Here is an 18,585-nt window from a genome sequence, read left to right on the forward strand (position 1 = left end):
GGGTGGGGTGGGGAGGGGAGGGATATGAGAGAATTCAAACACTACCGCGAGAAGAAGTAAAGGGCTTGATTTAATGACACCAAAGTATAGATTGGGCGCTCTGGTAACATGCACTATGTAACCATAAAATTTGTCAATTATTTCAAAGTACCGCGTGATTTAGCCAAACTGTAACTGTATATCGAGCCATGGTAGGTAGCACTACGAAGTTAAGGCTGCCCCATAAATGACATTTATTTTAATTTTGAAAAGCAACTTTTGTTGTTGTTTTCTGGAAATTTTGATGATTCTCCGTGTTATGTTGTTGCGATGTTGTTTTTGCCCTCCCTTTACACGATATGACAAGAAAGGCCAAAATCAGAGCGCCAAATTTAACTTTTCTCTTCTTTTTTTCAAATCTTTTCATTTGCTCCTCATCATTCATTACCAATTACTCACCAAAACCCAATTCATTTTTCGTTGGTTTCCCTTATCTCAAAGGTTTAATTGGGTTTTGATGAGTAGTTGGTAATGAGTGATGAGGAGCAAATGAAAAGATTTGTCATATATACCTCTTTCCATTGAATAATCCATGATTTAAAACAAATTTCTTGATGTTAAAAGAGTTTGGTATGGATTGTTATTCACACTCCTGTATAGCTTGGGAATAAATGAGAATACCGGACATTGACAATAAAAAATGAAGAAAAGAAAGAGTACTAACCATTATACAGATTATAACTCTATCAAATTCTCCCAATCAAATATTTTGTGTTAGTGCTAAATGGAAGGAATATCAAATATTTCACTCTTAAATATTTATGGGTTTTAGCCAATTCAAACCTTTTAAAACGCAAAAATCTGTAGAGCTTTGAAATGGCTGGCTCACCAGAAAACTACACATCTTAAAAACATCCATTTATGCATTATTTTGTGTATTTTGCATGCTTCTGCTTTTTTTCGCCATTTTGGCTCAAAAATTAACTTTTTTATTTAGCAAGTGTATCCTTCTTTGCTGGAAAATATGGAAAAATGAAAAGCAAATTATCTTCTATCACTTCATGATACTTGCTTTTTTGTTTCAAATGACTGTTTTCCTAAATGGCGTGAATACCTTGCTTTTTGTATAGCACAACCATTCAAGATGACGTCTCCTCAGCTTTCAAAAACAGACTGATCCAATTGCTTCTCTTTTTTCAGTAAATGTTCAAAGCATTTAGTGAAAGAAAGGTATGCTTACATGCAAGCACAACATGCATAGGTGAGGCATGAATTAAGCACGAATATTTTGCCATGACACAAGCTGTTTTTGTTGATCGACCAATGAATTAGAGATGCCAGATCTGACTACCTTTGTCCAAGTCTGACTTCAACCCTACTACAGGATCAACACCTATATACTCCCTACGAATATTACAGGGAATCAAATTGAACAATGAAGGAGCCCGAGAAAGAAGAGAGCTGGACTTCATTGTTCGAACTAGCCTGGATTCTCAAAGGCTTGAAGATGCTCTCAAAACTCAGTTTAAGCCTCTGCGGTCACTGTAATTGACCCTAAATCCTGGGTTGGGACAAAGCTCATGAATGCTTTTGAAAACGTACAGTATCAGATACCGTTCTTCTCCGAGAAAAAAGAGAGTTGGACTTTATTGTTCTAACTAGCCTGAGGCGAGTTTTTTAAACGCTCCTATCTCTGAGTTAAGGCTTGACCGTTATTCAGAGTGGGCATTGGCTTACCACTTTGGAAAAAGTAGTGCATAATCGTTAACGTTAAAGCACCTCATTCCGATATACGTGCTTAAAAAAACTGGCCTCTGGATTCTCAAAGTCTTGAAAGTACGAGTACTCTCAAAATGTACGTTAAGCCTCGACTGTCAGTGCAATTGACCCTAAAACTTGGGTTGGGACAAAGCTCAGGAATGCTTTTTTTAAAGCATTTCGTAGCTTCTCTGAACAAGGTGCATGGCGCACTTTAAGTGTTAGGTTCTGCTATAACCATTAAGGATAGTAAAGTGGTTATAGAGAAAGTTTGTGCACCCCTCTTTTTGACATGCTTCACAGTCTTGCGATTTCTAATGTAGTTTTCCATCATAAATTTTGTTTTCTACCTTCAGGAATCAATAACAGCCAGATACAAAGTGGATCTTCTCAGATTCTACTTTGAATCACAACTTCGGCGGGGGAGGGCTTTTTCATTTTGCACATAGTTGCCCTTTAGGTTGTATTTCACCTATCTACGTTTAATATATTCTTAGAAAAGATCATCTACTGTATCAGCCAGATATGTTAAAGTTTGTTTATAATGAGGCAATAGGCTTGAAATGCAAGTCATTTAGTCAGAGTAAATAACTATCAAAGCCATTACATTTTGCAAACAATTGTTGAATCATTAACTACTTCACTTTCCCTAAGAACGGGACTGTATTGCATTTCTTTTTTTTCGGTTGAAGCAACAAAAAGCCTGGTAATACAATATGCTGATCAATAGACGAGGTCACAATATGTTTAAAAGTCCCTTTTTCATGAAGTAAAACGTGTAGAAAACAGATCATGATATGCAAGCAATATCGTTTCAAATATATTACGAGAACATTAATTTGCAAAAAAAAATTATTTTATACAAAACATAAGCCAAAAAAACTTAAAGAATGCAAAATAAGTTCAAATCAATTACCACTGGAAGTTAGAACGATTTTGGAAGCAACAAAAGGAGCCAAGTGACAAGTAAACAGAGCAGTGCACATCTTATTCACTCAAGCAAAGTTAAATATCTTTACGTTATCATTTGATTGAGTTTATGAGCTTACGTTGAGTTCATCCGTTCAGTCATAACTAGATCTGGGCTATTATGCAAAAACTTTGGACCAAACTATGCACATAAATAAGCAACAAAAAGGGCATATAATGTAACAAAATATGCAACACATTTACCAACTGTATTACCACTTTTAAGCCTTAGAGCCTACCGAAAACCATCTCGTTACTCCACTGCATCATCATCTGGTCTCTAACGTGTGCCTCAGTCATGGAGAGGCGTTTGCAGGACAGTCGATCCTTGAGAGATCAGAAGCAGCGCTCATCGTCAACCGAAGTGATTGGTGCACAGGAGGAATTTTCTACCATTGCAGGGTCTGATGGCAGCTTGGGCCTCTCCTTTCTGTCTGCATGTACATCGGACAGAATCTTATGTTAGAGGCTATTTGAAATCCAGGATTTTTCTTGAGAATATCAGTCAACTTCTTCACAAAAAAGGCCAATCTGCAAAATATGCAAAAACATGCAACAAATATCAAAATATGCGATACTGCATATTTGCCCAGCTGTGGTCAAAACCATCAACAATCAAAGTAAAATTGCCAATAGTTCAGCTTTGTCACAGGCCAGATGATTTTTAAATACATTTTGTTATCGTTTTATTGGGATTTATTGCTGCCAAGGAAAGTCGGCCATCACATTGTCTGATTTTTCAGATAGGTAATGCATTTTCTGGTATAAGGTTGATTTTTGTCTTTGGGTAGGGTAAGCATCTAAAAGATTATTAAGAAAGGTCAGCGAGGAAAATCAAGAAGGGGAAACTTCTTTTACTAAAAAGTTCCACTATCACTACACCACTTCTCTCTTAAAACACAAACTTCCGAGAGCGTGACTTAAACCCACGCCTTTTGCAAAGAAAATTCTTGGCTAGCTTGCGCTGCCATTTGTACCATTCAGATACATTTCCCTTATTTGTGGCAAAAACGTGAAAAAAACCATCTTTATCTCCGTCAAAGTCAAAATCTATAAAAGACGCCATGAACATACGCTTAAAATGCAACTAGGCCTCTCTTAAGACATGAAAAGGATAGCACATATTTTGGTCTAACATCGTGTTTGTTCTTGGCCTTTGACCAAAAGTGTATTAATTAATCTAGCGTGGCACTTCCCCTGGAATTTGGGCGACCAGAGAAGTCTGACAATAGAAAGAAACTCTCCAATTTAGCGTTTGGACGTTGAAAAGCTCGAGTCAGGGCCCTATTATCTTCCAAATATCCCTTAATGCGACTAAAGCTCAAGGGAGAGGCGTCACTCCCACTAGGCACGAACTTCTAGAAATGTGAACTGAGAACGAGCTTCCCGCCAAATTGGCCGGCTCTTGGTCATAGCGACTCTGAGTCACTTTTCGAAATAAAGTAATCAAATAAGAAACGTAGAAATGTTCAATTAAGGGCAAGTCGGTTTTTATAGTCGCAACTTCTAAAGTGTCTTATTTCAAAGATAAAATGTCCAAAGCTTATGTAGGTGACCAAATGCTTTAGGCCGTTGATAGTCTATTGTGAACTCATCGTCGTAACAGCCTACTGACTCCCAGAATTTGGTAGTTTTTTTTTTCTAGACCTAAGTAAGAATACACTCGGAAAATCGAAAATGGAATCCCATCGCACGAGTTGTGGCATTAGAATTGAACAGACATAGCATCAGCACTCAAAGCCTTCTGTTGCCACGAATCAAAGAGAGCTCGCGAAATTGTTAAATCAAGGCGGATTTGGACACTGCCCTGACTGCTCTGACTTGTTTCCTTAAAAGCTACTGTCACCTTTAACCTTGACAGTAGCATACATGCTTCGCTGAGTATTTTAGCCGTTTGATTCAATTATACACAAAGCCCTTACTGTCCTGCTGATCGGAAAACAGTTATGCGAATTGTCGGAACCTTTTTTGTCAACATAGCTGGATTGTATCGATGAGCTGACACGAATTTTCAAACAAGAGATAAGAGAAGCACAAGCAGATGTTTTTACTAATGATGTGTTAAGTCATGTAGCAAAATTTCTCAACCAACCTCGCTTTCACTTTGCTTTTCTGACAGATTTTGGTAAGATAAATTGTCTTGAAAACGTCGCAATTTCCTACTTTCAAACGATGACTTCATTCATAATCTTGATACAACGGGCAGATTGAGCTGATTGGTCTTCATAGCTTCCTCATGCTATTCTTCGCTCCAAGTGCCTCATCCCCAGTCAGCGAGCGTGGTTGAAACATTGAAACATGAACCACTGAAATATGGATGGGGATGCTTGGGTCTAGAATTCACATTTTGCAAGCGAGTGAACGTATTACATTTTCCTTCAAGTGAGATAGATCACTGGTCGTTACGATTACAAACATACTTTCATTTTCAGCTTGATCAAACAACCGGATTGAAGGCCTTTCCCCCATTAAAATGTAATACAAAGCATAGCACAAATTTGATAATCAGAAAGGGCTTGCTCATTCACTTTCTCTTGTGCTATCCAGTGAGCTTTGAGGGGAATAACTTTCGACACAATCATTCGATTGAGCTGAAAATTCAAATGCAAAGTCGTGACGACCTAGGGCCAGTCTCATTAAAAGGAAGACGCAATCCATTGCCTGGATTCTGAAATGTCATTTATTAATGAAAACAGAAAGCCAAAACTGCATGACGCACAAACGAGCACATTATGCAAGGGTCAATTGTGGATTTTTTCAAAGGATCCGATGGCTGACAAAAGGACTGGCTGGCCTTACGTTACGATGGTAATTGAGGAGCAAGCTCCAGATCAAGATGTGAATTGGAACATATTTTCTTTAACTTGAAGCCTTGTTTTGCAGAGCTCTTCTCTGTGGTTCCAGCAATGAAAGTCAATCTTCTTGTCGTTATTGAAATGGCAAAAAAGCATTTGACTTGAAAGGTAACTAATGACTGGAGTTGAGCTTATTGAACTTTCTCGAATGCTTTTACATCTGAAAATCTCTGAATCAAAGAGTCTTCAAGCATTAGCTCAACTACATCTAAAACTAAAACATTGGATTCCCCACAAAGATTGAAAGGTGATAAATCTTTAGACTTCCATAGGGCATTTTTGCGCTCCGCAATCTCGTGGAAGGTAAAATTAGTGGTATGTATGACATGCAGGAGTGGGTCAAATTCTAATTCGTTGGTCGATCAAATAATATATATACATAAAAGTCAAGTAAAATGAATAATCTTCTCGTCTTGAACTGCTGGGATTCCAATCCCGGTAGCGGAAAGGAAGTCCAGAAAAAAACCTTAAAGAGTTTATGCTACGAATTGTCATTTTTCAGCTTTTGGTGTATCAAGCCTTATTGTTGCATGAACTGAAAGCGGTCACAAAACAACGAAAAGACGAAAGGCGCCTCTAAAAAGAAACTACTTTTTTCCTTTTTCATAAGCTATAAATTAATAATTTGGCATTTCTTCATGTACGTAAATGAAACAATGCTATTGATGGTTTGAGCTCGTTCAATCCTTTGTGACAATTGCCAAGGTTAGGCAATACCGGACAGCACAAATCTCAGACTTTTGAGTCATCACCATCATCTTCGGGTAATTGATTTAATTACTTGTATTTACAAAATAACTTCCTTCATGTCACGTGACAAGTTTTTATGAAGATTTTAGCGAAGTCTAAACTAAGGATACTTTTGGAATATGAAGTTTGGCTAAGGATAGGTCGTGGTCAGGGCAGCACCAACCTAATGGATCTTCATATAATTTCTTTCAAAAGAACACCGTAGTAGCGTACTTTTAAGATGCATTTGTAAAATTTGTCCATTGCTTGCTTCATAGTGCTTTGCTTGTTACGTAACTACTCCATAATTGGAACGCGCAAGTTTTCATTCCATTGCCAAATCTGGCTTCAAAAGTCTTGGGATCGCAAAGCCGCTCAAAAAAGAACCGCGAATTGGACATCCGAAAAGTCGCATCCACAGGATCACTTAAGGGCGGGGCCGGTTTTCTATTCTAACCTAAAAAAACTCTTGTTTCAAAGAGATTCTTAACCAATTAAAATTGGTCAGAATGTATTGTTGGTTCATCTATAGCCCAAGTGTTTTTCTTCAGCTTTGTGAACCCAGTAATCTCACATCAGGCGCGCTAAGTGATGTAAGAATGAACTAGAGCTCCAGTATGAACCATTAAAACATTCTACGTAAGCTAATCCATATACACCTTATCTAGGTCCGAAGGTTGGGAGGTCGCTCGGCATTGGCTTAGCGATTGACTCACCTCCCTGGAAGCCGTGTGGTGAATGAATCAGAGACTTCATCAAAATGGTGGGCTAGTTAATAATTTATTGTACTCAAATTAACTGTGTTCGAAAAGAAGGCGAAAGTGGAACTGACTGAACAAAGGTCATCTGGAAGGCGGCTTTTAAATGCTGTAGAGAGGAATGTTAGGGTGGATGTTAGTGAAACTGATAATATTGTTGAACAAGGAGGACCTGAATAATGGAAAAAAGGGGATGACGAAAGAAGTCAATGAAGGAGAAGACACAACCGAATTTTTGTACACAAATCGCGATGTTTTCGTTCGTTTGTTTGTTTGTTCAAAAGGGGATGAATGATGGTCTTGAATTGAGATTTAATATTCTTCGCCCTCTTCGCCTTCACCCTCAAGGGAGTCCATACCGACTTCCTCGTAGTCCTTCTCCAAAGCGGCCATGTCCTCACGAGCCTCGGAGAATTCGCCCTCTTCCATACCCTCTCCCACGTACCAATGAACGAAGGCACGCTTGGCGTACATCAAGTCGAACTTGTGATCCAAACGGGCCCAAGCCTCAGCTATGGCAGTGGTGTTGCTCAACATGCACACGGCACGGGGAACCTTGGCCAGATCGCCACCGGGAACCACGGTGGGGGGTTGGTAATTGATACCGACCTTGAATCCGGTGGGACACCAATCCACGAATTGGATGGATCGCTTGGTCTTGATGGTAGCGATGGCCGCGTTTACGTCCTTGGGCACCACATCTCCACGGTAGAGCATGCAACAGGCCATGTACTTGCCGTGACGAGGGTCGCACTTGACCATTTGGTTGACGGGCTCGAAGCAGGCGTTGGTGATCTCAGCCACGGAGAGCTGCTCGTGATAGGCCTTCTCGGCAGAAATGACAGGAGCATAGGTGACCAAGGGGAAATGAATCCTGGGGTAGGGCACCAAATTGGTCTGGAACTCGGTGAGATCCACGTTCAAGGCACCGTCGAAACGGAGCGAGGCCGTGATAGAGGACACGATCTGACCAATGAGTCGGTTCAAGTTGGTGTAAGTAGGTCGATCAATGTCCAGATTACGACGGCAGATGTCGTAGATGGCCTCATTGTCGACCATGAATGCGCAATCGGAGTGCTCAAGGGTGGTGTGAGTGGTCAGGATTGAGTTGTAGGGTTCCACCACAGCGGTAGCCACTTGGGGAGCAGGGTACACGGAGAATTCCAGCTTGGACTTCTTACCGTAGTCCACGGACAAACGCTCCATGAGCAGAGAGGTGAAACCGGATCCGGTACCTCCGCCGAAGGAGTGGAAGATCAGGAAGCCTTGGAGGCCTGTGCATTGGTCAGCCAACTTGCGGATTCGGTCCAGAACCAGATCAACAATCTCCTTGCCGATGGTGTAATGTCCGCGGGCGTAGTTGTTGGCGGCATCTTCCTTGCCTGTGATCAATTGCTCGGGGTGAAAGAGCTGTCGGTAGGTTCCAGTTCGGACTTCGTCAATCACCGAGGGTTCCAAATCCACAAAGACGGCCCGAGGAACGTGCTTTCCAGCACCGGTCTCCATGAAGAAGGTGTTGAACGAGTCATCGCCACCTCCCAAGGTCTTGTCAGAGGGCATCTGACCGTCGGGTTGGATGCCATGCTCAAGGCAGTATAACTCCCAACAACCGTTACCAATCTGGCAACCGGCTTGGCCAATATGAACAGAGATACATTCACGCTATAATGAAAGGGAGGAAGAATAATCATCAATTAGGGAGTGTCTAATGTCATATTGACACATTGCCTCTCTTTCTCTCTATCGCGTGAATAAGGAACCCTTTCATCGCCGGTTGGGTTACACATCTGAATGGAAATCTACATAAACATGACAAAGTTGTATAGTCGATGTAAGTGTGAGAATGTCGACATTTCGGCATCTCCTATGGCATATCTTAAGGCACTCGTGCTATGGTAGCGATGCTGGTAGCCATCATCATCCATTGGGTGGTGGTACCCAGTCCCTGTTCAATGAAAAGCGTGGGCCAACCAATGAGGTCACCCACCCTCCCCACTCACAATGAGCGAGTTAGTTGGACGGCGAGTGAGTCACTTTTGGCCTGGCTCTTCTGGTTCTTCCTCTACCATCTGTTTGTGGGTGCTACTACCTCTTCGCCTTCCAGTCCCTCCATATGGGCTTGATGCTATCTAAACGGAGCCCACAATCTATGGTTGAATTGTTGCACTTGGTCTTTTAAATACATTTTCTCGAGGGCCAAACAATTCTAAATTGTCACCCCCATAAAGCGAATGTGTTTCCGTCTCGAGCCAATTGGTCAGAGGTCGGATTTAGCTCCCTTCCGACCTCAACAGTATCTAGTAATCCAAATGAGCCCCCAATCCTACATCTGCTCGTGTGGAGTGCTCATATGAACTGTCGACAATTCGCTTTGAGACTGATTTTCATGATTTTCCTTAGTGCTCATCCATTTCGTTCAAGTCTAGGCCAATATTCGGATCATGGCCGCCAATACAGTTTCGTTTCACATGGCTAGCTCACCATCAAGAACTCTTACACATTTGAGCCCAGGCCTTGAGGAACGCCTTCAACCCAGCTAGCCACTAGCCAGATATTGAGGCAGGCAGGCAGGAAAATGACTACCGCCCATCTGGCCCTATCAAACCCGCCCCTAACGCCTTCTGGCTTCTGGCTTTTTAACCTGTCTGTTCTTCTTCAGCCTTTGCTTCCTGCTTGTAGCTCAGACGGAGCTCCGTCTATCTCCAGACTAATAGCTACTAGCTAGCAATGAGTGAGTGCTACAAGTACGCCACGGCCAATCAAAGTACAGAGAGTGGGGATCGAAAACTTTCAACCCGGGTTTTTAACCCGATTGCGATCGATATGGCCTGATTATGGATCCTAACTCGATCGGGGGATGTCTTAGCTCGGGTTTAATCGATTAAACGAGACGTTACTCACCATGTTGAGAAAGGATTGAGGGGATTTTCTGTGGGATTTTCAAATTTCAAGTGTAACGTTGCAATGGACGCCCAATTGAATGAAGAGGGAAAGGCAAAGTTCCACCGGGGTAAGGAAGTTCGAGAACGCGTAAATGACAGGTGTGCGGGAAATGGTCTGGGAGACTACGGTGGAGACAGGAGACAGGCCACGGACGCGCCCGGATGAGTGGGTTGAAAATGGTATAGGAATTGGAATGACTTTTATTCCCAAGCAAGGCACGTTTCTATAGAACATACGACCATAGATCGGCTGCCTCTGAGTTTAAATTCATGAACATGGGATTCAAATATGTATTGATTAAACTAACAATTATTGTGTCGAGAGTCGAAATAGTTTTCATCTTTCCCTCTAAGTACTTTTTTCCACGAATAACTGTCATATGTTTGATTTGAAACGAATTTATTGTCTTCGACTTCTTGGCCTAGTCAACCGTCCTCTGTGGAACGGGTCGATGAATCCTAGGTGGGGCGCCTGGAGTCCATCCTCAAGCTCATGGTGACGACTTTTCGTAGGATTAGTCTGAAAAGACTAAGTAAGTTTTTTACACATTTCACCTTCCAATTTAGCAAAATGATGAATAGCAGCCAAAAAAACTTAATTCAAGAGAGGACTGTTTCAAACCCATTGCAAAAGCTTTTGTAGGCTAAAACGCTCCATATGTACTTTGCTCTCTTTTCTGCTCCGAAATGGCAGAATCTTTTTACTTTTCTGCAGTCACTTTTCTGTAGCCCTTGGAAGTAGAGGAGGACCTTTGGACGCATCTCTTTCCAGTGTTTCTGATTATATGAGAGAAAGTCCCATTATCACACCAAAAACATAAGTGAGACAACCGATGAAATATCAAAGCCAAACAAAGTCCTCAAATGCATCAGTAGTTTTGATTCCTGCTTACATTTATAAACAACCTGGCACTCAAAATCAATTGTTCGTTGGCGCTATATGTCTCATCAATTTTTGGAAGCCCTGGATGAGTCACCAAGGAAGACAAGCGAAGGATGAACCGTGTCTGAAGGTCTAAAGTAAGACAAACGTCAAAGATAAACTCAACAAATTTGCAGGTGTTCCAGAGACATCATTAGAAGTAGCCAGGATGGTGATTCAAAAGGTCTACAACCAAATAATTAAACTACTGAGTCGATCTTTGATTGAACTGCGTTTCTCTGCAATTAAGCAAGAGTGGGAGTAAACCTGCGTGCCTGCTGCCGGGTACAGGGAAAGGGCCCCTATCTCTGTAAAAGGAATTTACTCAGGGTGTCTCATAACCACAAATTTGCCTGAACCCCACATTATATCAGAAACGTGTATACCTTTAAATCCTTCTGCCCTCTCAATTTAGGAACATGGCTTATCACGAACATTGATATTGAGAGACACATCCTTGCCAAAGCTATGCATCTAGTTAATTAAAACCGTTCTATATCAACTCGTAAAGACGAAGACGTCATAGGGCCCTTTTCAGAATAGTTTCTTCGACTTGAAGTGAAAGTTTTTTTTTCCTCTCAGCCAGAAAACAAGAGGGGGAATGATTGGTGGCCGAGCTGTGGAAGATTTTTTCGCATGTCACCAAGTCATTGTTTGCCTTCAAAGGGCCCTTTTCCATTCTAACAAACGTCTTACAGGCGTAAATCCACAACTACATGATGTTTGTCGTTCTCGGAATTAAGGAACTTTGATTTGATCCGACTAAACCGGTTTAAAAAAAAATGAGGCAAGAAGTGTTTCAGCAGGTGGTTGGGGGCAAGTGTAGAAGACAAGAACCAGGAAGGCTCTTTTGCCTCACTTTTATGGCACGTAAAGATTCGACTGTCACGACATTGGTGGGAGGTTGAAGCTAAAGCCAACTCTGCTCTCCTCAATGTGAAAACAAGCAAAGGAATGCAATGTTATGCCGTTCATTCATTTTGTTATATTCCCACAAGGAAAATCACGTAAAGTCGAAAATGTGTACGATAATGGAAATCATATCATTCGTCCGAGACGGAGGCCCGTTTCTCAGCCTCAATCTGAGATTTGTCCGGCAAACTGTTCTTTTCCACTGTCACAATCTTTTTCAGGGAATCTCGTTTATGGTTTTGGATCGCTGAAAATAGAATGGTACCCTACAGAACGCCAAGAGAAGGCAGAAATCCCCGCGGAACTCTTGAAAGAGCGATCACTTAACCTTTGGTTTAAGATTGTCATACCTGAGAGTGTCTCATCTCGTCCGGGACACTCGGCGGGTTCGATGCCAGTGATCTCCTTCACTTTTTCGGGATCAGGGTGATCAACGTTAGAGGACATGTTGTCGGATTCAAAATTCACGGGATACTGACACTTTCAACGAAAACACTGTCTGCATGTCCAGGAGGGTTGATAAAATGGTTCAGTTTTCGGAGAACTGTTTCCTGGCCAAGTGATTACATTTTCTCGGCTTCCTGCTCTATGTTGCACACGAGAATTGTACCAACTGCGACTTCTGGACTGAGTAGCAAAAAGTAGTAAAAATAAGACATACATAATTCCATTGGTGGGCGTCAAATCTTCAAACCATTATCATTCAGTTCAACATTTTGGGTAAATTCTTAATGTTAGAGAAGGTAACTCTATTGCAAAGCTATTCGCCCAGAAATTTCTGATGAGTTTTGCCGTTTACCAATTATTCATGATTAGGAAAAATATCACAAATGTCTTCATTGGCACCTTCTTCCTAATGCACCTAAAAGGTCTCGCCGTATCAACGATATTGCAAAAAATGGATATGATTATCTAATTAGGAATGTATATGGTACAAGAAATTGATTCAAAAGAAATCTTGCGAGACGGCCAGTCCAAAACACGGAAGATCATTGCCTGTCGATTTGGGTTTGATTTCCATTCACTCTTGACCAAAAGTAAAATAGTGAAGTTACCTTTGCGCCAAACCTAAGCCCACCTCTACACGTTTCAACAAATGCTTCAGAAGTGGGGCTTTTAATGGAGCGGCAACAGTTGGACAAGCTACAAAAGAGAGACAATGCGCTTTAAACGGTTCCCAACCTTGGAAGGCATTGTTTTCCCCCTTTCCTCAAGACAGAATTCTGCATCCAACTGTCACCTTCAAAGTCTGAAATCTTCCTCTGCGAAACTCGCCTTTATCCCCGATTTGGTAGTTTCAATTGAGCTCAGACTTCCAAACGAATATCAGACGGGTTATTTATTACTGAGTGACACATTTACGGGATACAACTGGAAACATACGTACAGTTTCGTTGCACATTTCGATCAGCGCCAGCCTTTTTTTCTGTGGTACGCGTAGATATTGAGATGAGTTTTTTCTCTGCTCGGCGTTTTTTCGAAGTGGAAGGTCAAGTATGTATTAGGGATCTATTGTACCCGAAACTCGTTTGAAAAGGCAATTTTTCGTAAGGCAGGCAGTTGACAGGCGTGGTTGCACTTTTCCTTGAGATGAATTGTCAAAAAGAATGCTAAGGCTTGGGAGGTAATTCTTGGCACTCTAAAGCCACTTTTGTGTACGACGGGTTTGAACGAGAAGATGCTACGCAATAGCACTCCATGTTAATGAATGATAATAAAACTGGGTGGAGATCATTTTTGAACGATTTATTGTGTGATGTCTCATTTTTATACGAAACTGTCATATCTAAAGCCAAATCCATCGAGTTGTTTTGAATAGCCAAATTGTCAAGAAATGTCCAAAATGCAAACAGTTTCGTTTTAATTTTTTCCTTGGTTGTCTTCTTTTGCTCTGATATTTTTCTCATTCTCGTCACTGAATGGATTGACTATCTTCAACGGAACTTGGTTATTTATCCGAGTATTCTGCAGATATGCCCGGATAAGCGTTCCTTTTGCTACAGGCCGACATCAGGGTTGGAAAACGGTGGGAGGAGGGATGGGTTTCTTGCATATCCGCAAAACGAGCGGCAATTGCCGCCTGTGTCTTCGACGGATATGAAGAGTTCCTCGCCAAGGAAGTGGTGGGTGTGGATGTTGGTTTCCACTTCGAGTGAAGGTCAACCGTGGACACATTTTGACATTTCCAAAATGCGCCTGATGTCTTTGACGAGGCGAACGGGATTGCAATGTTAATATCAGCATACATGTACGGTACAAGATATAGGCATGGCCGAGAACCCCCTCTCCCGCCCATCTCGACCTAATCATTTGCGCTTGATCCCCGGTCATTGCTGACTCGGGTCAAGATTCAAAATCATAGTGATGGATGGTGGAATCGTGCCGAGGGACGAGAGAAAGAGGCCTCATGATGGACTAAGATATGTACATAATTGATATAAAATAAAATTGCTAGCTAGCGTTGCTCTAAAATGACATGTTCTTCAGAATGAGAGAAGATGTTTTGGAAGATTGATGCATCTTGGTGGATTTTACGAGGACTCCTCGGTGGCAGCCTCAGCTTCAGCGGGAGCGGCATCGCCACCCTCCTTCTTGGCCTCGGGAGCGGCCTCGGTGGTAGCGGGAGCCTCGGCCTCAGTGGCGGCGGGGACCTCCTCAGTGGGCTTTTGCTCAGTGGTGGGCTGGAACAAGATACGGATGCGTTAGTGAACAAATGTTTCACGCGTTTCTCAACTTTTTGGACATGTGTGAAGTATCTGGTCTTGTCAAAGTATCAACGTGTGACTTGAGGGATTCGAGTGGGAAGCTGAAAATTGGTGGGTGCCCACAAGGTGAAATGGTCACCCCCTTCAGGCGGAATTCTGGCAATTCTCAAGTGATTGCAAACTGTCAATTTCTTCAAACATCCTTGAGTGTGGGGTAAACATCGAAGGGTGTGTTTATCTCCCGAAACAATGATTCATCATCCGATTGCTATCTGGTAAAGCCAAAATCTCTCGACATATTAAAATTGACTCTACCTCGAGATGTGGGAGTAACTCTGGTGGTTTGGGAGTGATGAATCATTCATTTTTATTGACTTCTGGGCCAAGGTTTGGTTGCACTTTTTAAGTGCAATTGTGGGTGGTAATCAGGTCTACAAAGCGACGAGGAAGTCTTTGCCACTAGCATAAGTCTTGCATTTATCAGAGCCCCTCCCTAACCGGCAGATGAGCTATTGCATTGTGTTGTGAAAAGCCGGTATCGTCACGATATTCCTCGAACAGCAAACGCCGTTACCAGAACAGCACGAACAAAATAAGAGGAGAATCGAATTTTCAACGAACTTAAGAGCTTCACCAAGCCATACTCTCGCCCTCAGGTACACCAGGGGCTCTTCCACCTCAGAGTAGTGGAAGGGGCTTTGTTTAAGAACCTCTAGAAGATGGCACGCAACTTCAGCAAGGACCGAGTGCGAAAACGCGGACGGAAATGCTTGGCAGGCCTAGAAAGGTGGCTTCTCATGAAATGCCATTCATGCTTTTGTGTGTTCGAAATTGCAGCTTTGAAAGAGGGGTCCCAAGACTTTATCACCCGTATTTAGAGCCAAAGCTGAATCGAACAAGCAAAATGCAGCAAATCGAGAATAATGACCCATGATTCGCATTATTTCAGGTCATTTGTGGGCGCTCAAACGCAAAATGAGTCACGTGTGGAAGAGGGGATCTTCTTTCAAGGCCTTTTTGCGTTTGAATGTGTCGGATTAGCGTTCTCTAGTTTCAGCCAATGAAATTGTGACGCCATGTTTAAGGCCGTTTCCAATTCCTTTTGACATCAAGTGTGTCTTCTCCAATTTCCAATTTGCAAACTGAGATAAAGCAAAAATTGCCAACAAAATATCGTCGTACACCAAAGTAATGCAACAAGCCGTGGCTATTGACATGGATCATTTCAAAGGGCCTTCCATCACAAAATAATTGCAGTCATTACTGGATGAGTCGACATCATCCTCGGTTTCATTTGAATCACGATCACAGGTGAATGTTTCTATTTTGTACTACTCTCTGTACTGCTGTCTGAGAGCCCATAGTTCAATCCAATCAGAGAAATGCAAATGTGAAAACTGAACTGAAGTGCCACGTGTCGGCGAAACTGCATTTACAACAGTCTTTTCTATTCAACCAAAAGTAATCTCGATGGCGCCAGAGAGTTCCGATGGCTGCGACGCAATTGCGAACTCTTTCGTGGGTCTATTCCAATCGAGTTTGTGATGCAACATCAAGTTCGTATTCTCATTGCATTCATAGGGCAAATGATATTCATTTTTATAATCATCGCAAAAAACGTGTTGGTATTACTTCAGCATTTGGGCACATGCTTAAAATTGGGGTGAAGCCCGAAGTACCTAAAGATGCACTTGTTCTGAGCAGCCTCCCCGTCTTTCTTTTCCTCGAGGTCTCTCCAGACGTCTGGAGTTCCGAACGGCGAATTGCGGAGCACATGACGGTTAATATTTCTACAACAGAGACGCACAAAATGGGTCTTCAGAATAAATTTTCCCTTCCAAAATTTGACTTTGAGACTCATGCTCTTCAAGTCTGAAATGTAGCCGTTTGAGATAGGTAGATACAGTGAATGTTATCTGACAAACAATAATGGAAAGTGCCACACCCATTTCTCGAACTTGGGGTCAAACGGAGGCTACCACTTATTTCAGGGGGGAGGAGCGTTCCAACAAATGGATCCAATATCTAACGACGATGAGCTCCAGTGTATCAAAGTAAAATAAACTCACCTCTTGGGTCTTGGTCTCGATATCGGCCATTTTAAAGGTTGGGGTTTTAAGTTTCGTGGAGAACGAAAAGTAGGAGGTGTGATCAGTAGAACGATATTTCGAACTGTGACAAGACCAAAGCTTCGGGAGATATTTGAAGGAGACGTGGAAAGAGAGGTCCAAGAAGAAGAAGACCCTCCCCGATAAAAGCCGGCCGGAGCTTAACGCCCAGTTCCCCAACCAAACAACCCCTCTCGAAGGGGCGCCCAAGCCGTCTTTCTCTCTCGATTCAGTGCATAAGTGCGATACAGACCACGCACTCAATCTTTAAAAATCCGGCCACGATCAAAGGTGCCAATTCATTTTATGCTCAAAACCGCAAATTCAGAAATGTGGAACTGTCCACATTGTTTGCCAAGGCTTTGTCTAATTTCAGTGAAACTAGCTCCGAATCATGACGGCCAAGAGGGCCCTATTATTCCTTTTTGTGGTCAAATTTTGGCAATTTCTTCCAAGGTGAATGGGAAATCTTTGTGCTGAAATCAGTCACCCTAAATCGTATTCCATTTCAATTTGCGCGGCAAAAAAGAGGGAGCGTTGAATTCAACGCTAAAGAGGGCCAAGTCAGCCAATCCTAGAACAGCCTCATACCCCAAGTTACGGATTTTGTTCTGAACAAGCGAGACCCGAACTGGGGACTTTGGGATTGACAGAGAGAGACATAGTGGGTGAGGGAGGGAGGAAAGGAGAGTGGAGAGGGGAGGGGAACAGAGTGGATGACTCATGGAGAAGGGGCTGTGGGGGAAATTCTGGGCCAAGCCATATTTCTGACAGAGCCCACTAACTAAAGTGACAAAAGTGCTATCTTTATATAATTTTCTTGCAAAAAGATAATATCATCTTTAAGGCTGATTAAATGGGGATCATAGGCCATTGAAAATGGTTCACCATGATGCAAAGGACAAGCTAGTAACATATGAGTTCGTGACGTGGTTCTAAACTGAGTTGCTTCTACCGCAAGTACAACCTTTAGATATAATGCAAGTCTTTTCCCCTTACTTGACTTTTTATCGTATTCCACACCCACAGACATAAAGCCTTTCCGATATTGAATTTGCACGCTTGCAGAAACTGAAATGTTCATGAGACAAACATTTTAAAGCTATTCCGAGCATTTTGTGTCATTCAAAAGTGCCTAGACCCTTAGAATTAACAAATTTAGACTTACTCCCCAAAAATCAAAACTTAAAGAAAAAAATGTAGGATTTTTCCTGACTGCTTTATCCTTCGGTGCGCCCCTCCCCCCCCAATACATGTTTGGGAAACCTAAGAACCACCCAAAAACTTTTTGGTTTCCTATTTTTACAGGAAATTATTGGAACAACGCACTGTTCAATACCTAAACAAACTTTGGTCTCTTTTCAAGTCTCGCTCCTTAAATCGTTTTAAAAAAATGTGAAGAAGCAGATATCATTTTCACCTACAATTTCGGGCTTTGACCATGGCACTGGTTTGGTAGGCAGATATAATGCATCATTGTAGATCATAGGGGTGTAGGTGGGGATCGGGGAAGTTTTTTGAAGTCAAAAGAGCCAGTTATCATACCACGAAGAAGTAGCACAAGTCCGAACTGACCATGAACTACACCTACCCCGAATGACACCTACTTATTCGTGGGAGATGATGCAAAAAGCATGAGTCATTTACAATCTTATGTTTGGATTGTCTTATTGGCGCTAACGATTGGCAGATAAGCGCGGCATTTCTCACCAATACTTCATTTAATTTATTGTCCTGAATCACAATTCATTCTCCGCAATTCCACTGGTTCAATGATTCACTCTTGAAAACGCCCACCTCTTCCATACACTTGTAGCACTGAGACCTTCCGAGAAGACTTGGCCTCCCATCCCCTTCCTATTTTCAAGTTTTCAAGATAAGTTGAAGAATCCACTCGGTTTGGAAAAGCGGGCAAACACCGTGTTCGATTCCGAGTCCATTGTACTAG

General features: G+C 42.2%; 1 protein-coding gene and 2 long non-coding RNA genes across 3 annotated transcripts; all 3 read right to left on the reverse strand.

The window, feature by feature from the left end:
- Positions 1-7,051: 7,051 nt before the first annotated feature.
- Positions 7,052-10,110, reverse strand: LOC131884360 (tubulin alpha chain, testis-specific-like). The gene is made up of 2 exons (XM_059232109.1): positions 9,950-10,110; positions 7,052-8,710 (listed from the first exon to the last, which is right to left on the reverse strand). Exons 1-2 carry the CDS (start codon positions 9,950-9,952, stop codon positions 7,361-7,363), a joined length of 1,353 nt encoding a protein of 450 aa, XP_059088092.1. The 5' UTR covers positions 9,953-10,110; the 3' UTR covers positions 7,052-7,360.
- Positions 10,111-11,874: 1,764 nt separating this feature from the next.
- On the reverse strand, positions 11,875-12,796 carry LOC131884362 (uncharacterized). Its single transcript, XR_009373715.1, has 2 exons — positions 12,175-12,796; positions 11,875-12,071 (listed from the first exon to the last, which is right to left on the reverse strand). It is a non-coding gene; the product is annotated as an uncharacterized LOC131884362 (long non-coding RNA).
- A 759-nt stretch (positions 12,797-13,555) lies between these two features.
- Positions 13,556-17,057, reverse strand: LOC131884361 (uncharacterized). Its single transcript, XR_009373714.1, has 2 exons — positions 16,599-17,057; positions 13,556-14,505 (listed from the first exon to the last, which is right to left on the reverse strand). It is a non-coding gene; the product is annotated as an uncharacterized LOC131884361 (long non-coding RNA).
- Positions 17,058-18,585: the final 1,528 nt, after the last annotated feature.

This window comes from Tigriopus californicus, chromosome 7, assembly GCF_007210705.1.
Source record: "Tigriopus californicus strain San Diego chromosome 7, Tcal_SD_v2.1, whole genome shotgun sequence".
Taxonomy (NCBI): Eukaryota; Metazoa; Arthropoda; class Copepoda; order Harpacticoida; family Harpacticidae; genus Tigriopus; species Tigriopus californicus.